The sequence below is a fragment of the Chiloscyllium plagiosum genome, chromosome 4, assembly GCF_004010195.1.
Source record: "Chiloscyllium plagiosum isolate BGI_BamShark_2017 chromosome 4, ASM401019v2, whole genome shotgun sequence".
Classification (NCBI taxonomy): domain Eukaryota; kingdom Metazoa; phylum Chordata; class Chondrichthyes; order Orectolobiformes; family Hemiscylliidae; genus Chiloscyllium; species Chiloscyllium plagiosum.
Window position 1 is genome coordinate 89,854,265 of NC_057713.1, and position 16,839 is coordinate 89,871,103.

The window sequence follows — 16,839 nt, forward strand, 5'->3', positions numbered from 1 at the left end:
ACTTTGAGAAAAAAAGTTCTCATTCTCATCATAAAAGAGAGACTATTATTCTTAAACTGTGTCTAGTTCTAGTCTCCAAAATATCATTTGGCATCCATCCTATTAAATCTTACATATTTCAATAAGTTTACCTCACATTCCTTGAAACTCTAATGGGTACCAGGTTTCTATATTTTAGACGAATTATTACTTTTAACACTGAATCAATCCACAGATAAACAATTATGAATGATTGATATATAAAATTCAAACTCTACACACAGTAAAAAAAAGGAATTATCGACACAAAGGAAAAACCGGGAAGATTTAAGTGTTCCCTGTTCGTAGAGTCTGCTGGAACCAGAAATACTGACTTCTCCCCTCCTGATGTTGCCTGGTTTGCTGTGTTCTTCCAGCCTCCTGCTTGTCTACCTTGGATTCCAGCATCTGCAGTTTTTTTTTGTCTCTAACCAAGGTTGTCCTTTTGGCTTGACAACACAGGATATTCCTAGATTCCCCTTCTCCAGATACTTTCACTTGCTTGTAGAAGGTACAAGGTGGTTAGTTTATATTTATAAAATCTCAGACTTACAGTTAAAAGCCACAACTTACAGCAACTGCTGATGGAAAAAACCAACTGCTACCTCCAGGCTTCATTTACTTTTAAATGTAGGGCAGAAACAGATCCTTTTCCCCCAAAATGTCAAACAACATATTTGTTGCAGGCAGAAGGTCATTACCATTAATAACTGGTTCTTAGACCTCAGGCTGATTTGCTACCAGTTGTCAACCAAAGGTCCATTTGTACACATAACTTGGTTCCATCTCACCTGCAAACAAAGCCCTCCTCCATTGTGTGAACAGGCAGCTGTGTAAGAAGCACTTAGACTGAGTCAAGCCGCTTGATTTCAAAAATCCTTAAAAAAAAATCAATGTTTTTTTAAAAAGGTTCTTTACTCATTTCAGTCCATAACGAAAAAGAAATAAAAAGATGTGGTCTTTCCATAACTTTGCAGTAATTCTATTGATGAAGGTTGCATAATCATTCCCATTCAAAATACAGGAAATAAAAGGATTAGGCAGGTGTTGTCAAAGCTCAGCAAGCCTGTGTTGTTTGTGTAAAGATATCATCTGTGCAGTTCACTTTGTGTGTTTGGGCTGGAGGTTTAATCGGATTTTTATTGTTTTTTTAAAAAAAAGACATTTGCTCTATTTGATCCTGATTAAGAACTTATCCAAAGACCCATAATTTGCAATTATTGAATAGTAAATAGAATCTTTAAGGGAAAATAAAGTATGCACAGTATATAAGGGAAAAAGAAATAGAAGGACATCGTGGTAGGGTAGAGGACATGGTCAATAAAAACAGGCAAAAACCAAAATGGCCAACTTCTCTGGTGTGTAGGTCTACTTGGCTTTCTTTTACTAGAGTATATGTTGCAGGGTTTGATAGTAATTGGGTGGAGGTATGGGACAGAGTGGGTAAACAGCAAAGAATTCCTGTTCTGTCCTCCCCAGGGCACATGCCAGGTACACCGCTATAACTAAACTATGACAAGCCTCAAAAAGAGCCCTTCTCCACCAGATCTATAAAATAGCCACTTGCAAAGCTTACTTCAACAGCTATTTTATTAGTATGCCAAATCACCATAGTCCTGGAAGACTACAGAGCTGTTCTCATTATCCAGAGGGTCACTACACCCCAGGCAGAGAGGTAGAGAAGGCGGGACTTTCATGGGAACTTCAGCTGGTATAGGAATTCAACTTGTGCTGTTGGCACAGCCCTTCATCGAAGCCAGCCATCCAATCAACTGACTAAAACAATTTGTGGATTGGTTAACCATTAGTTTTAAAGGGCAAAGTTTGAATTGCTGCTCTCAATTGATAATACCATCCACAAAAGCAGAGTTATCCATGGGGGGTTGCAGAGCCCTGGAAGCTGCCCACAACCCAGGCTAACTCACATTGTGTGCCAAGCTCTAGATATCTTCTCCTCATGGCTTTTCTGTCCATTCACCAAATTAATGTCACCAATTCAAAATGTCACCCTATCCTGCCTTCTAGTTCCTCCCAGATGTTTTTGATCCAGAATGGATCCTTCAAAACACAGAGCCTCAGTAGCTGCCCAGATTTGCCCTCTCTTAGGACGATTCTGCACCAAAGAACTGTAAAACTATGAAGTGAAAATTGGTGAGTTAAATTTAAGTTGAAAGAGTACTTAGCTTAAAACATGTGCCATTGTACTTGAAAATCCAGCTTGATATGTCTTATTCATACCTTTCACACTCACGATGCAAACACTGTTCAATTTTAATGATTTATTTTCACATAGAGAATGAATTCCAAATACCCATCAATAAATATTGATAAATTTGCTGCAGACACACTCCAAGAGATTACCATTATTATAGTCAAATGATATAGCTACACATAAGTAGGAATCTTCACAGTCAAGCTAAGGTTGCTGGCACCCTTTGACATGTTCTTCAGAATTGGCACTTTTCCACAAATTTTAGAGTAAAATGATGTAAACAACATATTTTAAAATAATTTCAAAAGCTTGCAAAAACATTTGTTGGTTATGGAACTTGAGTCACAATGAGAAAAAAAGTGCTACGGCTGGTTGAAACATTTAGAAAAATATGTTCAATGCACACTTTCATTTTCCAGAATTAAACAGAATACTCCAGAGCAAGTGTTATTGTATTTTCATTGCCAGCATTAGGTAACAGTTAAAAATGTTTCGATCTTTCTTCAGTGTTATGCACCAAAAGCATCACCATATTTTCACTCCACTTAGTGGAGTGGCACTTAAAAATTCAGCCTAAACATTTGATTTCCAGACACTTGCCTTTGCTAACTGGAATTGTTATTTAGAGACTTCTAAGTTATTTAGTGCCTGAAGTAAACCAACAACACACTTTGTAAAATAGACAAGGTTCTGCTCAGAAATAAGACTCATGTTAACTTTGCATAACCATTTTAAACACGATTTACTAAAACAGAAATGGTAGCACAATAAAGCCTGTAACATTGACACCTGAACCTAATTTGAGTTAAATAAAAATGCAAATGAAATTTTAAAAATAATTTGCTGTATGTTATGTTTTCACCAAAACCAAACACAGCAAGCAGACAAAAGAACAACAGGCATGTTCTCCTGTGAGCTAGAATCAGAAGATGTGCCCATGTCAACCTTCTCTACTTCAATTCTGACAAGCAGATGTTCCAATTCGGCATGACTGAAGAAGACCATATGCAGCTTTCCTAGTGGATGGTAGGATAGAGCCTGTTCCTCATGAAGACGATCGCAGCAGAGTGTTGTCGGACTCCAGGACAGTGCTGGATGTGGTTGAACCACCTTGAAACATTTACATATCTCTCTCGCTCCTCGTGGTTTAGTTCAGCCTAGAAACAGATATCAAAAATAGTTAAGAACAGCAAGTGTAGCTTAACATAGCGAAACATCTTTTGTTACAAATGGATAGATAGTCAAAATGAATATGTCTGACAATCACACAGATTTGAAACTGTCTCAAGTTTGATTCCTGCTAAATTAATTGACCATTGCTGAGGATGTAGCAGAGGGAATTAAAGTGTTCTTGTCTACAGAGAATCATTACTTTTTCACTATGGGGTGAGGAAGTAGGATACTTGGACAATGACAGCTAGGATTTCAATTCCCAATTATCCTAGTGATTCCATTTAAAAACTACTTAAGAAAACACAGGATTGGATTCACCTGTGATGTATTCATGGTTAAGCTACCTGCTAATATTTACCTAGAGTGCTCATGTAAGAAATAATCTTTTGGATAAAATGCAAGATTGGGCACTTTTTAAAGGAAAGATCAAAAATAGTCAGTAGGTAAATGAGATGCAAGTGTAGTAGGAGCTGGAGTGTGCTTTTTCACACAGGGGAAAGCTTTTAATTAAAAAAAAGGTATGGATGAGAATTCTGTTCTATACAGAAAGCCAAACTTAATCCCTTACACTTAAGTGTGACCAAATAGAAAGGCAACTTGTAAATGCCGACCTATGCATTAATAATCTACACTCCATTGCTTTCATATTCATTGCACAAATTGTAAGACACATGCAAATTAACTACATGTCTACAATAACAAGAGAGACTTGTTCATGTTCTAAGCTGCATGGTGCAAGCACCATGCAGCTATCCAGAATATACCACAGAGCAACAGATAGGCCACACAACAACATGAGGGATTGTGCAGTGCAATAGACAGACTTCATGGTCTAGCTGGTCATTTCTTGTCTTTAATATTTCTATGTTTACACACAATATTAAAAGTATGAAAGTTCTAAGATCATGCTTTAGCAATGTACACTTAATTAAAAAGGAATGAAGAGAGACATGTGACCTGTTGTGGATTTTGCCACAAAGATTGGACTTTGACAAGGGTTGATTCTGTAGGGTTGCAAGTTCTGAAAGATCTCTGAACATCTCAGATAGGAGTCAGCAAGAGTGTGACAGAGCGGGAGAGAATCAGAAGCAGGTCTCTGTACAGGACATAGGTTACAGTGTGCTTGGATTGAAGACAGCTTGTATGTGAACATTTAATTGCACCTGGATCATTTGCCTATCCTTGGCTAAAGGGGTTAATCTTAAAGTTGTTCTCACTGCAAAAGTCAGTTTTGTATCAGGAATTACTTGGGAAAAGATAAGAAGCAACCCTTGAAGTGATGAATCCTATTAAGCTGTCTAAGGGACAGAGACAAATTTTCAGTAATCTTAAAAAGTTAATGGGAATCATCTTCTGAAGCTTACAGTACAAGTTGCCCTTTGAAACGCTTTAGTCTATGTTGCTTTTAGCTGCAGGAAATGTTTGAAAACTCGAAATATTATCCTGTAATCCTTTCATTCACTAAAATTTGGGAATAGGAGTCTCTAGGGGGACCATAACATGATTAAAGTATGTTCAAACATAACAGTTTAAAAACAGTAGACAGCCACTGCAACTGTCTAGAAATAATGACACAAGTGCTCAGAATTGTAAGAAGCTTACTGAATGGTCAGTTAACTGGATGGCTGGTTTGCGATGCAGAGTGATACAAGGGCTCAATTCCCATACTGATTGAAGTCACCATGAAGGCCCCATCTTTCCAATCTCACCTAAGGCATGGTGACCGTTAGGTTTAACCTCACTACCAGCTGCATCTAATGACAGAGCAATCCTATGGTCCTCTGGGACAATGGTGACTTTATGTCTTTTGTGTACGAATGGACGTTTCTAACTTTAAGTACTGGACTTTCTGTAAAATCATTACTGGTAGAACTAATCCACCAAATGTTGCTCTCTGCCAAACACTGGAAAGTGTATGACACTCATTTAAAGTAGCTCCCTACTAATTCAAAGCTATGCTATTAAGGTAAAGAACCAAGAAATAAAACATTGATATTGTAATTCAAGACTAAATTTGCTTTTTAAAAAATTTTCATTACTTAGCCTCTTTCTTTAATTCCTTTCCAAATGTCTTACTAACCTCTCAACTACATCACTCCACCTCCACAATTTCTCATTGCTTGGAAAAATTCAGAGGTTAGCTCCAACAGACATGTCATAAAAAGTGAATCAGTGGCAGACTGAACTTCAGTCAACCAAATGTTAAAAAGACATGGGTTTATCAAGTACAGAGTTTGTGCATACTTGGACAGCTATGTAAGGGAGACTGAAGGCAACATAAGGAATAGAACGATCAGGGGTAAGTTGAACAACAAGAGATAGAATTCTGAATGCACCATCTTTACGTTTTCTCAGGGCATGTTGACCAGCAACAAAATCTTTGCCCAAATCTACCCAACCTGAGCATAAAGTATTTAGGGGTCAGTGATGATGCGGAGCAAGAAATCAGTTAATTACAAATAATGCAATTTCCTTAATGTTTGATAAATTATTGGATAGGAGAAAGTAAGGACTGCAGATGCTGGAGATCAGAGCTGGAAATGTGTTGCTGGAAAAGCTCAACAGGTCAGGCAGCATCCAAGGAGCAGGAGAATCGATGTTTCGGGCATGAGCCCTTCATTATTGGATACTCTAGACTGCTCAGTGTTGTAGCTTGACATTTATGATTTTATGAAGCCGCCAGCATTTGAGGTGGTTAATCTGGATTTTGTCACGCAAATGGTTGCCAGCTGTGGCAGTTATGGCATGAGAACAGTGTGATCATGACTGGCATATAGTAACAACTGTGAAGTGAAATTTGGTTTATCTGTAGTATGGAGCTAAATAACAAACCACATCTGTTTCATGTACAACTCAGCTCCTGCAGAACACTGAGTCTCACACAACAGATATTCCCAAAATTCTGAATGCAAAGCCACTCATCATGACTGACATAATGGAATAAGTACTTTATGGTGGTTGTGAAGTGATCCAGACAGATCAAGGCCTGTCAACAGCTGTGGTATCCACAAGATGGTTCAGATTGTATTTCACTGCAAACCCTGTTCAAAAAGTGTAAAAATGTTTTAATCTAAAATAGAAGTAGAAAACGATGGCATTACTTTGCAGGGTTAACCACTATCTTTGGAGAGAGAAACAGAAAAAACGTTTCAGGTCAATGACCTTTTGGAACTAGAAAATGTTACAGACATAACAGGTTTTCAGCAAGCACAGCAGCTGGGCAGAGTGGCTGCTGGGTCTAAGAACAAATGAGAAGATCTGTACTAGGAGAGAGAGATGGAATTACAAAATAATGACAGTGCAAGACAAAGATGGTAATGAGACAAGTAAAAGAAACCAAAGATGGGTCTAGAAATGTTCATGGCCAGAGCAGAACGATTGAAAGGAGTAAAATGAACACTTCACCTGGATACTAATAGGGAGGTAAAACTTCAAATCCAATTTGGACTTGGGAACTGGGTGTTGTGGCTAGGTCAGTATTTATTGCACATCACAAATGCCCAGACAGTAGTTAAGAGTTAATCACATTATTGTCAGTCCAGAGCTATGTGTAGATCAGACCAGGTAAGGACAGCATATTTCTTTTTTAAAGAACATTAGTGAAACAAATGAATTTTTAAAACAACAGTAGTAGTTTCACGGCCACCATCTAATTCCAGTAGTTTTAGTGAATTGGAATTTCACCATCTATCATAGTGAGTCTCAAATCCATGTCTCAAGAACATTAAACTGGGGCTTCGGATTACTAATTCATTACCACGCCATCACCTCTCCTAAATATTGCACTTCATACATTTACCTGGGACGATAACATATCAAGGACAGGTGCTGGGGTGACAGGTGAGTGGATCAGGATGTTGGTAAGAAATGTATTTCAACAATGTCAAAAGGGAGGTAAGGGAAAGTGTGTCGGTGTTTGCATTAGGTTGGGAGTGGCATAAATGGGCGCCATTGATCACAGAAATTAGTATGATGAGGGACAGTGACAAGGGGAATCCTATCATAGTGCTGGGAGACAGAAAGTGAGGACAGATCAAAAGCATCAGCGTAGCATTTCCAAATCAGGTAGAATAGAGGCAGAAATTAGAAAAGAATGGAAAAAACTGAATCATTATGGCAAGGGGTGGGGTGAAGGTAGCAAGATTCACTGAGTTTACAGTGGCTATTAATCAATAGCCTATTCCCAGAAATGGAACCAGAGATGTCAAGGAAGGAAATGGGACAATTGCAAATTAGCCAAGAGATGGAAGGAAATGTGGAAATAGGAATCATAGTTAATTAAACTTTTCAGTCTGGCATAAGAGCAGGAAATAAGTATCAATAGTCAGAGCGATACAGCATTGAAAGAGACGCTTCGATCCAACTCGTCCATGCTGACAACATTCCCTAAATTAATCTAGTCCCATTTGCCAGCATTAGGCCTATGCCCTTCTAAACCCTTCCTATTCATGTACCCATCAAGATGCGTTTTAATTATTGTAATTGTACCAACCCACCACCACTTCTTTTTTTTAGATTACATTAGATTACATTACAGTGTGGAAACAGGCCCTTCCGCCCAACAAGTCCACACCGACCCGCCGAAGCGTAACCCACCCATACCCCCTACATTTACCCCTTACCTAACACTACGGGCAATTTAGCATGGCCAATTCACCTGACCCTGCACATCTTTGGACTGTGGGAGGAAACCGGAGCACCCGGAGGAAACGCACACAGACACGGGGAGAATGTGCAAACTCCACACAGTCAGTCGCCTGAGGCGGGAATTGAACCCGGGTCTCTGGCGCTGTGAGGCAGCAGTGCTAACCACTTCCAGCAGCTCATTCCATTGATGTGCCAACCTTTGCATGATAAAGCTGCCCTTTAGGCCCCTTTAAATCTTTTCTCGGTCACCTTAAACCTATGCCCTCTAGTTTTGGACTCCCCTACTCCTGGGAAAAAGGACCTCTGCTATTCATCCTATCCATGCCCTCATGATTTTATAAGCGTCTATAAGGTCACCCCTCAGCCTCCAACACTTCAGGAAAAATAGCCTCAGTCTATTCAGCCTCTCCTTATAGCTCAATCCTTCCAACCCTGGCAATGTCCTTGTAAATCTTTTCTAACCCTTTCAGGTTTCATAACATCCTTCCTATATCAGAGAGACTAGAATTGAACGCCGTATTCAAAAAGTGGACTAACCATTTCCTATACAGCTGCAACATGACCTCTCAACTCCTATACTCAATTCTTTGAACGATAAAGGCAAGCATATCAAAAGCCTTAACTATCCTGTCTATCTGCAACCGTAATTTCAAAAGAACTACAAACCTGCATTCCAAGGTCTCTGTTCAGCAACAGTCCCCAGGACCTGACCATTAAGTGCATAAGTCTTGCCCTAATTTGCCTTCCCAAAATGCAGCACCTCACATTTATCTAAATTAAACTCCATCTACCAATCCTCAGCCTATTGGCCCATCTGATCAAGATCTCATTGTACTCAGAAGTAACCTTCGCGATCCACTACACTTCCAATTTTGGGGTCATCTGCAAACTTATTTACTATATCTCCTCTGCTCACATCCAAATTATTTATATAAATGACGATATGTAGTGGACCTAGCACTGGCTGTTGTGACACACCACTGGTCACAGGCCTCCAGTCTGCAAAGTGATCCTCCACCACCAACCTCTGTCTACTTTCGAGCCAGTTCTGTATCCAAATGGTTAGTTCTCCCTGTATTCCATGTAACCTAGCCTTGCTGGCCCATTTCTAGTATTTGGAGCATTTTGCATTTGTACAAGTGTATATTTACTTTAGACAAACTAGCAACAATAGTGCAAACAAAGTCTTCACTAAAATCTACTTAGACACACAATAACAAGGGTACCTCACAACTAATCATATATGTGCGTTATTTGAATTCTCACCTTCCTTTATAGGGAAAATGCTCATGAAGGCATTTATTGCATTATATTAAAGTTTCAGCTGAATTCAAAATTCCTGCACAGGAATGCATATCTCCAGAATAAGATCATAAGAAGGAACAGAAGTATCCATTTGGCTCATCCAGTCTGTTCACTATTCAATGAGAGAATAGCTGATCTTATAATCCTCAACTCCACTTTCCTGCCTTATCCACAAAACATTTGATCTCCATACATATTTTAAAAATCTGCTAATCTCAGATCTAAATCTGGATAGCTAAGTAGATTCAACAGGCCTCTGCAGTTTAAAAAAAATGACAACCCTCAGAAGAAATTCTCTCTCATCGGCGTTAAATAGGTGACACTTTTTCATACTGGTACTGTTATTCCCCATGAAAACTGAAAGCTGTCTGATTCAAGGATTCTGGAAGGCATTTGATATCCACTGAAAAATTCTCACTCCATCTGCTGAATTCATATTATGTAAAAGATTTTTGTAATGAAACCAAAACAAAACTAGGTGAACTTCCATGACTGGCCATGTTTGCTCCATACACTCATGCAACACCTATTCAACTTGGTAAAAAGGACTCCAGAGGGAATTTCTTGGATTGTCAGAGTCCTATCTGGCAAGGCTCATGACAAGAAAATAGAATCAGCTCCACTTAACATTCTTGGCAAGCAAATCCTGGTAAATGTTAGTCAACTCCACTGATGCACACATATTTTTGAACAAACAATTGGGTTTGTGGCTCATTAAAAAACAGAGAACCATGTATCAAATGAATTGTTTGCTTCTATCATCCTTTCAGTGTGTACACTCCAGACACAGCACATGGTTCATTAAAAAAAAGCTATTTTTCCCATACTGCCTTTGATTCTTTTGTCAATCGTTTAGATCTACCCATTCACATTTTGACTTTTCTCATGCAGATCTGGATTAATTTTTTTTGATCCCAGAAATCCACTAAGTGTTTGATTGTTCTATATAGAAAAATCTAATCCAACTTTAGACTATTTAGAACAGCAAAGACTTATTTCATTAATAACATTAAGGACTGGTGATACTTTAAGCTTCAAAATAGTTGATAACTGCAGTATTTCTATGGTGGCATTTTATATGCTTTATGAAAAAAAAGTCACATTTTAGTCCTAAATGCAATAAAAAGCCTGCTCAATTTTGAATCAATGCTGACTTTAAGGATAATCTCTGCTTATGCATATTCATTTTAAGTACAGATTTGCACATCATGTTTTGAGGCATATCTGAGGGAAATCCAAATTTCACTATAAACAAATCTTTGATTTTGTTTTACTGTTGCTAATACAAATTATTAAATATGAGAGATTGCTGTGCAAGGTATTTTCAATATAATTTGAACATTTTCTGCTAAAAATTACTGTGGCACAGTCGTAATGAACCTAAAAGACAACCAATGACAGTTTTGGTTAGATAAATTGTTCCACATTCCTCTTTCTTACACAATCTATTGTATAGTTGAACCAGAGAATATTAGCATCAGTTGTACCTATAGGAGTCTAGAAGTGGTTAAAACAGAGTGTTGTCAGCTAGTTAGTTTAACTGGAAGTGGTCAAGGAAGAAAGTAGATATAGTATAATCAGGTTTTTTTAATTTGCTAGCATACTATTTTGATTGCTACTCTGGAGATATTTTCTATAAGAATTTTAATAAAAGTCATATTTTGTGAATAAGTTAACATTATACAGCAGTTGAATAGATTCCTCAAACTAACTAAATCTCTGGGTAAGGTTAAGAGCCCAGTCTCTAAGGTTCTATAAATCACTCACCATGACAGGATGAAGACCATTGTACACCATGATATCTGCTAATGTCAAGCTGTTTCCAGCAAGGTATACTTTATCTTCAAGGTAACAATTGAGTTCCTGCAGAAACAAACCAAAAATTGGAGGGAGGCATACACATAATTGCTAAGTTAGAAGTCATTGCTTTACAAATTCAGGACATTCTTCATCACCCAAGCCAGAGATTGGTTACAGTGGCTCTTCACTGACATAATCCTGCTTAACAAAATTGAAGACTAGAATTTAAAAAAAGGTCAAAAATTAAATAAACTGTGGTTAAAAATTGCCCTGGTTGCAATATTAATGGATCTAATAACATTAAACTTTCAATCTGCAGTACCATCAAGCTTGTGCTGGCGTTGTTGCTGTTTAGAATATAGCACCACAGTTCTCCCAACAGTACCATAAATCATAACATTCACATCAGTAATTCCTGGACTGGGAAAGCTTTGCAAAATATAGTACTTCATATTTATTAATAGTTTTATGTATGCAGTCAACTTAGTTGCTCAGCATTGTGATGAACGTACAGAGAAATGTCCAGATGCTTAGTTATTACGTTTTCTTAAAAAAATCATTTGTATTAACATCCTTGGGCAAAGTTACAGAATATGTATTGCTAATTTTAAATTGCAATTATTAATTTAATCAGATCTCAAAATGGAGACTGTTAGAAAACAACTATCAAGATACTTGTGGCTTGTTTTTAATTCAGTTGGTGCTGCCGCTAAATAATTTAGGAATGTCAAAATGGGAGGCTACAAGTGCTGGACTTTTGTGCATATAACTGTAATGGCCACCTTTCAACAATCACCCACTTTTGAAAATAACATTCAGTACAGACAGGTAGCATTTTATGTACTTTGGTGTATCACTGGTTAGTGTAAAGTCCTTTGTGGTACAAGTTCAATTGAATTAATTTGATCCTAAAATGGCATGCTTAATTTATGTTCAAATTTTAAACTCCTCTCCCTTGGTGAATCTGATGAGGCGTCAGACAAAACATCTCAATTTTAAAAAAGAAACCAAAGAAACATTTCAGTTACAGCCAAATCTTCAGAAATGAAATTAACCATACCTTTAAAACCATTCTTCTATCCTCTTGACTGTTACAACTGTCTATTCGAGTGATTCTATATTCGAGCCACTGCTGAACTATAGCACTCTCCTCTGCTGTGCTTCCCAAGAGTGCCTCTTTTTTTGCCACTTTTACAAGATGGGATGCAATGGTAGTCAACCCCACTAAACCAGGACCATTATTAGTCTGTAGTACAGGGACCTGCAAAGTTAGAGAGAGCAGAGTAATAAATTATCTTCCTACAATGGAATAAAAAACTAAATTTAGAAATACAAATCAAAAGAACAGGTCAGAGTGAAATAAATGACAGCATACAATGTCACAAGACAAAAAGACAAGCTGACAGAGATCAGGTGCATAAGTTAGTGAAAAATTGAACCGTTTAATAATGCATCACCTCAAATTTCACATACCATGAATAGTTCACTTGAGGAAAGAAATAAAAACTGTAGATGTAAATTTGGGCTATTTAAAAAAGCAGTTCAAGTCGAAACTTCACGCGGATAAGATTTTTAATTTTGAAACCTTAGAAACATGGTAAACAAATAAGATACCAAGAATAGCTCGATTCTTCTAATAAAATCATTATAATTATGCTTAAAGAATATCTAGTATTGTAACAGCTTCGGATTAACCAAAATTGAACACAACAATTCACTAATGAGCAAACTAGGAGCAATTCAAACGATGCATACGTTGTTTCTGTGGAAGAAATTTCACTTCAAGTCTCTTGCCTGATTTTCAGATAGTAAATTGGACAGAATACAGAATTTTAAATGTTGATGATGTTGATGGAAACGTGTCCATGCGCACACTAGGGAGGAGGGAAACCAATAGATGCGCGCTTACAGGTCTTGTTCTCGAGTGGTGGAACTACAATGCAGTTGGAATGTCTACTGACACTCCAAACCACATTCAGTGTGCATGTGCAAAACATGCATGCACGGTATCCTGTCAGTACATTTTACTTTGCTGGGGAAGTCAGAAGTGACAGGATACACAGCTGGTAATAATAATTAACAACACACAAGTGATATTTTTAAGATTAGATTAGATTAGATTCCCTACGGTGTGGAAACAGGCCCTTCGGCCCAACTAGTCCACACCGACCCTCCGAAGAGTAACCCACCCAGACCCATTTCCCCTGGCTAATGCACCTAACACTACGGGCAATTCAGCATGACCAATTCACCTAACCTGCACAGCTTTGGACTGTGGGAGGAAACCGGAGCACCCGGAGGTATTGTGCAAACTCCACACAGAAATTGCACAATACCTCCCGAGGGTGGAATCGAACCTGGGTCCCTAGCGCTGTGAGGCAACAGTGTTAACCACTGAGCCACCGTGCTGCCCATAAGTCTGTTATTATGAGTTAATGGATAAAAACATTGGATGGTGGGGAAGTCTCTCAGATGCATATGATAACCTTTTGGGGTAAATAAATAAAAGGCTGATGTTTCTCTATGACACGGATTCAAGTACCACCAGAGTATGAATTGAAATTAATTAAAAAAAAATCGGATTTAAAAAGGTGATGTCATTTTCTTTTGGGTGAAATTCAGATTGCCTTGGCCAAAAGCTAAGTCTGAGAAAGCAAAACAAAAGCTGACCCAGAAAGTTTGCTTCAGGGTCCTGCTGCAGTAGTAATACTCCTACATATGGGCCACAAAGTCTGGGTTCAGAGTTGTGTCATAAGTATCTAAGCAAATTGAATAAAAGAATAATTACATTTGTCACAAATGTACAGAGAGTTATTCTGCCACCAAAAAGTAACACTGGATTGCTGCTGATATAACTGCTTAGGAAGGATGATCAGGCAGTGGACTCTGGCACTCAGATTACAACGTTGCACCTTCAGACCCTGCAGCAATACCTTTTATTAAGCCTCCAAGGTGGTGGATCCTGATGACCAGCATTTCGGCTAAGTGTTTTCCCAGCTGCATAGGCTTTCAAAGCCTGTACGCAGCACAAGTCAAAGTCACGAATGGCATGCTGTTGCTACTGAGTAGGGAACTCTGGCGCACAGCTTACAAGAAAAGTATTTCTTCTGCTGGATACATGGCCTCATACAGTACATGCACTTTCGATTTATGGAGTGGATGAGTCCTTTGACATTTTTCCAGGAAATGCCTCATCAAGGTTGAGGACATAGTCTGAGATTTCTCCCCATGAAAGTGGTGGCTGTAGTAAGAAGGCCACTGCTCAGGAGTGGGTTCCTTCATCAGCAATGTGGCTAGCAGAGGACAGGGCTTGAGACGCTAGGGTGACCAGACTCAGTGATATGTTTGATGTCTCAGGAGTAGGTCGTTAAGGCATCAGTCAACATCCAGGATATATCCGGAGTCAACTAACTGTGGTATTCAGCCCTGAAAATGCACAGTGGATAAGCAGTTTAGGCAGATACTGACCCCCACCTGTCCAGAACTTGACAGGACACTCTGATATGATCTCTATGATTTGAGCTGTATTGGACAAATTCCCTCCATGCCCTTTAAACATTGTGCAGGAGTTTTCCAAGTGATATGCTTCTGTATACTTATTTTTCAAAAAGTTCATTATGGGATGTGGGTGTCAATGGCTATGCCAACATTTATTGCCCATTCCTAATTGGCCTAGGACTATAAAGAGTCACCCACATTGCTGTGGCTCTGGAGTCATACAGTCAGAGTTGTACATGGAAACAGACCCTTTGGTTCATCTCGTTCATGCCGACCAGCTATCCTAAATTAATTTAGTCCCATTTGCCAACATTCGACCCATATCCCTCTAAACCCTTCCTATCCATGTACCCATCCAAATGCCTTTCATTAATATCAGGAGAGGCATGGATAGGATAAATAGACAAAGTCTTTTCCCTGGAGTGGGAGAGTCCAGAACTAGAGGCATAGGTTCAGAGTGAGAGGGGAAAGATATAAGATGGGACTAATGGGGCAATTTTTTCAGTGGTGTGTGTATGGAATGAGCTGCTAGAGGAAGTGGTGGAGGCTGGTACAATTGCAACATTTAAAAAGTATCTGGATGAGTATATGAATAGGAAGCATGGGGGGATATGGGCCAAATGCTGCCAAATGGGACTAGATTACATTAGGACATCTGGTTGGCATGGATGAGTTTGACCGAAGGGTCTCTTGCCGTGCTGTACATCTCTATGACTCTGACTCTAAGTGTTGTAATTCTACCAGCCTCCACCCTTCTACCATGCACCACCCTTTGCATGATAAAGTTGCCCCTTTTGAACCTTTCTTCTCTCACCTTAAACCTATGCCTTCTAGTTTGGATTTCCCCCACCCTAGGAAAAAGGATCTTAGCTATTTATCCTATCCATGCCCCTCATGACTTTATTAGATCACCCTCAGCTTCTGATGCTCCAGGGAAAATTATGCAAGCCTATTCAGCCTCTCCATATAGCTCAACGCCTCCAACCTGGCAACATTCTTCTGAGTCTTTTCTGAACCCTTTCAAGTTTCATTATTACCCTCCCATTGCAAGAAGATCAGAGTTGAATGCAGTATTCCAATAGTGGCCTAACCAAAGTCCTGTACAGCTGCAACATGACTTCAACTCCGATACTCATTTCTCTGACCAATAAAGGCAAGGATACCAAATGCCCTCTTCACCAAGTACATGTGACTCCACTTTCAAGGAACTATGAACATGCACTCCAAAGTTTTTGTTCAACAACATACCTCAGGACCTTACCATTAAATAGAGTCATAGAGATGTACAGCATGGAAACAGACCCTTCGGTCCAACCCATCCATGCTGACCAGATATCCCAACCCAATCAAGTCCCATCTGCCAGCACCCGGCCCATATCCCTCCAAACCCTTCCTATTCATATACCCATCCAAATGTCTCTTAAATGTTGCGATTGTACCAGCCTCCACCACATCCTCTGGCAGCTCATTCCATACACGTATCACACTCTGCGTGAAAAAGTTGCCCCTTAGGTCTCTTTTATATCTTTCCCCTCTCACCCTAAACCTATGCCCTCTAGTTCTGGACTCCCCGACCCCAGGGAAAAGACTTTGCCTATTCATCCTATCCATGCCCCTCATAATTTTGTAAGTTGGAGATGCCGGGTTGGACTGGGGTGTACAAAGTTAAAAATCACACAACACCAGGTTGTAGTCCAACAGGTTTAATTGGAAGCACACTAGCTTTTGGAGCGACGCTCCTTCATCAGGTGATTGTCGCTCCGAAAGCTAGTATGCTTCCATTTAAACCTGTTAGACTATAACCTGGTGTTGTGTGATTTTTAACATAATTTTGTAAACCTCTATAAGGTCACCCCTCAGCCTCCGATGCTCCAGGGAAAACAGCCGCAGCCTGTTCAGCCTCTCCAACCCTGGCAACATCCTTGTAAATCTTTTCTGAACCCTTTCAAGTTTCACAACATCTTTCCGATAGGAAGGAGACCAGAATTGCACGCAATATTCCAACAGTGGCCTAATCAATGTCCTGTACAACCGCAACATGACCTCCCAACTCTTGTGCTCAATACTCTGACCAATAAAGGAAAGCATACCAAACGCCTTCTTCACTATCCTATCTACCTGCGACTCCACTTTCAAGGAGCTATGAACCTGCACTCCAAGGTCTCTTTGTTCAGCAACACTCCCTA

The 16,839-nt window shown here is 39.2% G+C and overlaps 1 protein-coding gene across 1 annotated transcript in view; it reads right to left on the reverse strand.

Annotated features, from left to right (window-relative positions):
* Positions 1 to 2,282: 2,282 nt before the first annotated feature.
* Positions 2,283 to 16,839, reverse strand: part of eef1e1 (eukaryotic translation elongation factor 1 epsilon 1) — a 21,593-nt gene continuing 7,036 nt past the window's right edge. The window contains exons 2-4 of the mRNA XM_043688588.1: positions 12,216 to 12,416; positions 11,123 to 11,218; positions 2,283 to 3,387 (exon numbers count right to left, since the gene is read on the reverse strand). Of these exons, the coding sequence (XP_043544523.1) occupies positions 3,247 to 3,387; positions 11,123 to 11,218; positions 12,216 to 12,416 (438 nt within the window). The 3' untranslated portion in view covers positions 2,283 to 3,246. The remainder of the gene's footprint in view (positions 3,388 to 11,122; positions 11,219 to 12,215; positions 12,417 to 16,839) is intronic.